At 39.4% G+C, this 6,013-nt stretch overlaps 1 protein-coding gene across 1 annotated transcript; it reads right to left on the minus strand.

Moving 5' to 3' along the window:
- Positions 1-2,786: 2,786 nt before the first annotated feature.
- On the minus strand, positions 2,787-5,780 carry LOC122138422 (complement C1q-like protein 2). The gene is made up of 2 exons (XM_042730686.1): positions 4,887-5,780; positions 2,787-3,744 (listed from the first exon to the last, which is right to left on the minus strand). Exons 1-2 carry the CDS (start codon positions 5,454-5,456, stop codon positions 3,565-3,567), a joined length of 750 nt encoding a protein of 249 aa, XP_042586620.1. The 5' UTR covers positions 5,457-5,780; the 3' UTR covers positions 2,787-3,564.
- Between the last annotated feature and the right edge of the window lie 233 nt (positions 5,781-6,013).

A 6,013-nucleotide genomic window follows, 5' to 3' on the forward strand; every position in this document is an offset into this window, starting at 1 on the left:
TTTGTGAGAATTGATCTTCAATAAGTCTGAAGCCATTAACTGTCTGAACAACACACTCTCATAATAAAACATACTAGCGTCCAGCACATAAACATTATTCTTGTTCTTTTTGACCCATAAGATCAAAGATTCATCTGAAGATGCTATGAGCCAGAACTGGTGAAGCTCCACAAATTACTTTAGGAGACATTTGAAAGAAAAGCATCTTTTTCAGAAAAGTCACTTCCATGTTTTGCATTTCTTCAAATATATGCGGATATCCAAATATTGCATGAGGTTTTGATGAAAACCTCTGGACTGAGGAAGTATATGTGCAGTTGTGATTGCTTATTATAGCTACTGAGCTGCCAAAATCATTATAACACCAACAGCTAATGTGGGAATTCTGTTCTCAGAATACACATACACTCACAAATGAACAAGTATGCAGACTAATGCACACATACTGTACTTGCATGAAAGCCAGTATATGCTCCACACATATATTTAAATTGTAAACTAATACTATCTTCGTTTGCACTTCAAAAATGTATCATATGTCCTCCATTCTGTGCTTAATGTCTTTGATAACAGCTAGAGGGTGTGTATTTGTTGGTGTCTCTCTTTAGCATGCGTTAGAACCGACTGCTTGCCCTTTAACCTCTGATTGGCTGAGGCGTGCTGCGCATTAGAGTGAAAGGTATAATGAATGATGGACAGTATGCGTATGCGTGTTAGACTGCATTGCAAGTGTCTTTAGCTTAAGGGACCACACGTAACTTGACATACAGCAGATGAAGATTTTTTCTTTCTGTAATAGCTTTAAAAATGTGCTGTGGTTTGACTGTAGTATTCTGAAGTACTATTTCTCTGGAAGTAGTATTTTGGTGGAAATATTACGGATTTTTTACTGTAATTTAATTGGGTCTAGGATTGATGGAATATGTATGATTTTTGAATGAAAATTGTTCTTATAGTTTTTTAAATGTGATTGGACTGTCATAATAAGAACCTATTTAACCTGTGGTCTAACTTCATAAACCTCAAAAGTGTAATATAAAATATGGTTACTCAATGCAAGAACTAGGGATAATTTCCATATGAACAGTTATATTATTAATACAGTGTATTAATAGTGGATAGTATAGTGTATAATATTAATACTATTATTAGTATTAATAGTATTATGCAATACTATATAGCTTTTTTTCTTTTTAAATTTGCTGTTCTAAGAAATGAATCATTTTAAACTCAATTTAACCCCAAAGACATTTTAATAGCTCAAAAAACACACTTAACATTGAAAAATCAGGTTAACACTTCATGAAATTTCCTATTGGAGAACTGATTATGAACAAAATTTCAACATTATAACATGCTTCAGTTAGCCTTCATGAAAAAAAAAGCTGAATAAATATAAATAAATGCAATGAATTTAAATGTGTACACACTGTAGATACAATCTTACCACTTGTTAATTTATATTTGTTTTATTGTCATTTCTGACAATTGGTTGTTGCTGGGGTCAGGCTGTTATAGAACAGATACTAATCACATATCTGAGAACTGTTTATCTACTTTGTCATGCAACAGAGTGATAATGCATCAGTAATATTTCTGCTGTGTTTTAATAATAATAATAATAATAATAATAATAAATAAACAAAGGAAAAACAAGGAGGTTTTAATTTTATTTGTATTTTTACTACACTATTCATCTCTGGGACACCAATAAAAACAATTGGTGTATCTCAAAAGAACATGAGGGCTAAACGACTGGACTCTTCTAAGCGACTTCTGGCGATGTTTAACAGGGATTTGTAATTGTGTAGGAGACTCAGTGTGAGGGTAAGCGGTTAAGCTGGATATAGCCGCACAGAGTGTCAGCACTGCATTTGTCGTGAGGTCTAATGATGAAATAAAGTTGCTGTGATGGAGATGCTTTGAATGATGTCATATAATTACTGGAGTGTGTGTTTGCTCCTGCTGACTCCCTGAAAGCCTTCCAATACTGTTAGCCAGCTGCTCCAGTCTCTCTCTCTCTCTCTCTCTCTCTCTCTGTGTGTGTGTGTGTGTGTGTGTGTGTGTATGTGTGTGTGTGCTGTTATATTTTAAAGAGAGAAATGAGCAAGGAGGAAAGTGAGAAGGAGAGGGAAAAGTGACATGAGCCCCCTGGCTCAGTTTTCTTTCACTCTGTATCTACCAGCTGTGCCTCCTCACACAATCACAAGGATCAGATCACACTTGCACACACACGTAGACTAATAAAAGCTCATCAAGGCTGATTTTTTTCCACAACTTCTCTCTGAACTGTAACTCAGTGTTATATGAGATATAACACAGATGGGTGGTCGGTCAAATACTTCAAACATATAATCCAAGACAAAACCAGAATAATTCAGGTGTTCTCCGGATTCATTTGAAGTCATGGGCTGTGTGAACAATCATAAAATTTGGCTCTTTTGATAAAGCCTGTAAATCTTTAGGGTTTAGAGGGGCTGGCAGACAGAGATGTGTTTTCCACAAATCAGACTAGGCAAATAAATCAAACCAGATTAGTAGAGTCCTAGAAAGACAAGCACCAGGGCGTTTAATTGCTGTAAGTGGTGTTGGGTAAACATGTATGAAAGATTAGTCTGATGTTCAAACCTGTGGCTATTTATATACTAAAAGACATGTTTATGTTTCATATTACCGTTCTTCCTCATGCTGAATCTTGTTGGCAGAGTGTAATCATTCATTTATGAATGCTCTTTTTATATAAATCAATCATTGGATGGATTAACAGACACGTTGTTGTTGTTTGAGGATGTTTATTAACCTTCTATCTAATTGAATCAGAACGTAAAACATCTGCATGTACAAGCATCAATTACCAATCAAAAAGCACACCAGATAAACTCAGTTTGTTTTTCTGAATAGTGTGAGTTGTTGGAATTTTGGCCATTTTAATGCACAGACTTAATTTGGTTGATCGCACTAGACATCCTTTTCTCTTTTAGAATTCTCTCCCTCTCTCTTTTGCGGTTGTGATGTTTGGCATGCTTATTGTATTAGGTGTGTTATCTCTCAGAAGAACCTATGTGAGGTCAAACGTCAAGTCCCAGAGCTCATTTAAATACACACACAGGATTGTTATTTAAATACAAACTGAAAATCCACTGGAATGCTTTATTGCTCAGCCATAGGTTTTAAAATAAAAACATTTACAAAAAACTGTATTACATTAGAGGCCACTAGGGGCTCATAGATGCAGGAAAATAATTTAATTTGAGCAAAAATCACCCAGTGAACAATTACAGATATGCTAATAATCTATCGATAAGTGTTGTATCCTCATCACCATCCTGTGCGTTATTAACGCATTTCGTTTAATTGCGTATAATAGCCAAACACAAGACATCATTAAACAGAAAGGGACAAATTCAGACAACATATTCTCACGCTGGCGCTGAGTTCAGATGGTCCTTATATTCCCAACGACACTACAGACAGGAATGACAATGGAGTGCCGAGAGAGTGTGCCGCGCGGAGAGGAGAGAGGAGATTCATTAACAGTCAGCTTGAGACGAAGCAGGTGGCAGTTCAGTCTGGATACAGAATGAAACCAGAAAATGTACTGTATTTGTTGTTGTTTCCTCCGTGCGCCTTTCCTCCGTCGAGTTTGACATAAATCTCGTCGCCAGAGTCCAGGTGCAGCACGACGCTGTTACTCGCGTAGTCGTAGTTCTGATCGGCGTCTTGCGCGATGGCGCTCGCCCGCACCTGTTCAAATAAACGCAGAATGTCATTCAGTGCCAGCACCTATAGCATGTAATTTAGAAATAAAACATCTCTTAAAATGAATGGACCTTAACTGATAAGAAACGGTTGTTTTGTTTTAATATTTGTGAATAAGGATCACACTTTTACTCGCCTGTAGTTTTGCTAGTTTTAAGAAAGAATTAAGAAAGGCACGACTTGCAATAATGACTAATAACCCTAATTATTTGTTAATTATTACTGTTACCAGATACTTATTTTAAGACACACATGCATTCACCTCCCTGTCTGCAGCAACAACAGCCAATGTTTTGCTATTAATGCACAATATGCCTAAGCGTTCGACTGCTCTTTATCTCTCGATGCAAATCGTATTTTGTTGTACGATGCATAGTGTATTGTTTAAATTATTATTAAAGCCTACTAAATCGCACAGAATAGCAGTGAGCAGTTTTTTTTTGCCTTCAGCGCCAGTTGCAAATCAAAGAAAACAGCTAAGAAGGCCTTTTTGTCATTTTTGACTACTTTTCAGCTTTTGATTTAGCCGATAAACTAACATCTGACTACAGTCACGTCTATAAAGTTCTTTAAACGCACCAGACGTGGTTCGTGTTTGATACGCGTAATTACCACACCATGCGCAATTACTTGACAGTCGATACATTTGGATCGTATCAAAGTAAACGTATAAAAATAATTTGGAATTTTGTTTTATAGGTGTGCGAATTATTCAATGACTTGAAGTGGCGTCGACTTTTTCGATAATTTCTGATCAGTAGCCTATATGTTCTGGACCAAATCGCGCGCAACCCAATTCTCGTCCGGCACCTTAATGCACTTAGCCAATTCTGTCTATCTGATGAGGAAATTTAGAACAAAGCAATAAATAATGACTACACATCTACTTTATTGATGCACCGTACGAATTAGCGATAATGATTTTGCTGTTACTTGCAAAGCAACACAGCGCGCCGTGTTTAACTTTTGTTCGGAACGCTGTTTAAAAACACGGTTGAAATGTAGCTGTTCTTTGAGTCCCTCCATCTTTTTTTCTCTTGGCCCCCCTTTGGGTGACTCAAGTCTCAATTAGCCTTAATTCGCACCATGTGTTTGCTGTTTTGCTCCTGTAAACGTAGAAGAAATACCTGTCCGTTTTTACAGAGGTCTGCCCACATGCTTGTCCCGTCCCCTCCGCGCATCAGCACATGGTAGGTGAAGTAGTAAATCCCCGATACCTGGCACGTAAACTTGCCGGTAGTGGGATCATAGTGATTTCCCACATTTGTCACAACATCATCAAAGCGGAGCACCTCGTAGCCTTCGTGGGGGTTCTTGAGACCCACATAAAACGCGATCTTGATGTTCCCCAACGCTGGACCAATGTCTCCAGTCTCGGTCCTCGCCGTTCCCGATGTGATACCGGTAAATCCAGGTTTGCCGGAGTCTCCAGGTGGCCCCCTTGGACCAGGTGGACCCGGTTCGCCAGGTGGACCCCTGGGTCCCGGTTTGCCCGGACGGCCCGGTTCCCCTCTAGTCCCTTGAGCGAAAGATGGTGGGATGACACTGAGATCCTGCATCACCTCCAGCGCCGTGGCGCTCGGTTTGGGGTTGTACGGATCACAGATCATCCGACAAGTGCCCATCATTTCGTAGTGCGCTGAAACCACTGAGGTCTGGACCAGAAGCGGAATTGCGATGACCAGCGCCACGATCATGACGATGCCCACGACTGCGCCAATTATTCGCTTGCTGTGGAGCACCCGGGAAGCTCGCGCTAAAAAGTCCAGCTCGTTTTTAGAGGAAATGGTGACAAGCGAACTGGAAAGTATGGCAAGGGAGAAAAAAAACTCTCTTTCCTTTAAATGTATATACAAATACACACGCTCCCCACCAACACAGAAATGTGCCGTACCTCCTTCTCGTGACCTCTGGCAGAATAGCACTGTCTGTGCCAGAGTTGTCAGAGAAACTATTGGCTTTGGCACGCGCGCCAGAGCGCGAGGCGGAGCGGTGAAGGTTGCGCGCAGAGAGAAGGCGCGCTGACTGACGTAGCAACGCGGTTGCAGTTTGGATGAACGATGCTGCGATGATAATATCTCCTCTAAAGCTATAAATAAATAGAGAGAACGATCCGAGCATAACAAAACATATGTTCTTTTTCAGCAGAATTAGTTTTAAACCCATTTTTTCTCTACAGACTTGTAATTGTGTTAATTGGCATTCATAACAAGTTTTAGTTAAGCTCTTGTTTCAGATCTTGGCAAATCTGTAA

This window comes from Cyprinus carpio, chromosome B9 (assembly GCF_018340385.1).
Source record: "Cyprinus carpio isolate SPL01 chromosome B9, ASM1834038v1, whole genome shotgun sequence".
NCBI classification, from domain to species: domain Eukaryota; kingdom Metazoa; phylum Chordata; class Actinopteri; order Cypriniformes; family Cyprinidae; genus Cyprinus; species Cyprinus carpio.

Coding starts and splice junctions, on each gene's coding strand:
- LOC122138422 (XM_042730686.1), bottom strand. CDS start 5,456: ATGATCGTGGCGCTGGTCATCGCAATTCCGCTTCTGGTCCAGACCTCA. Junction 3,745..4,886: donor ACCTCTGTAAAAACGGACAG/GTATTTCTTCTA, acceptor TTATTTGAACAG/GTGCGGGCGAGCGCCATCGC.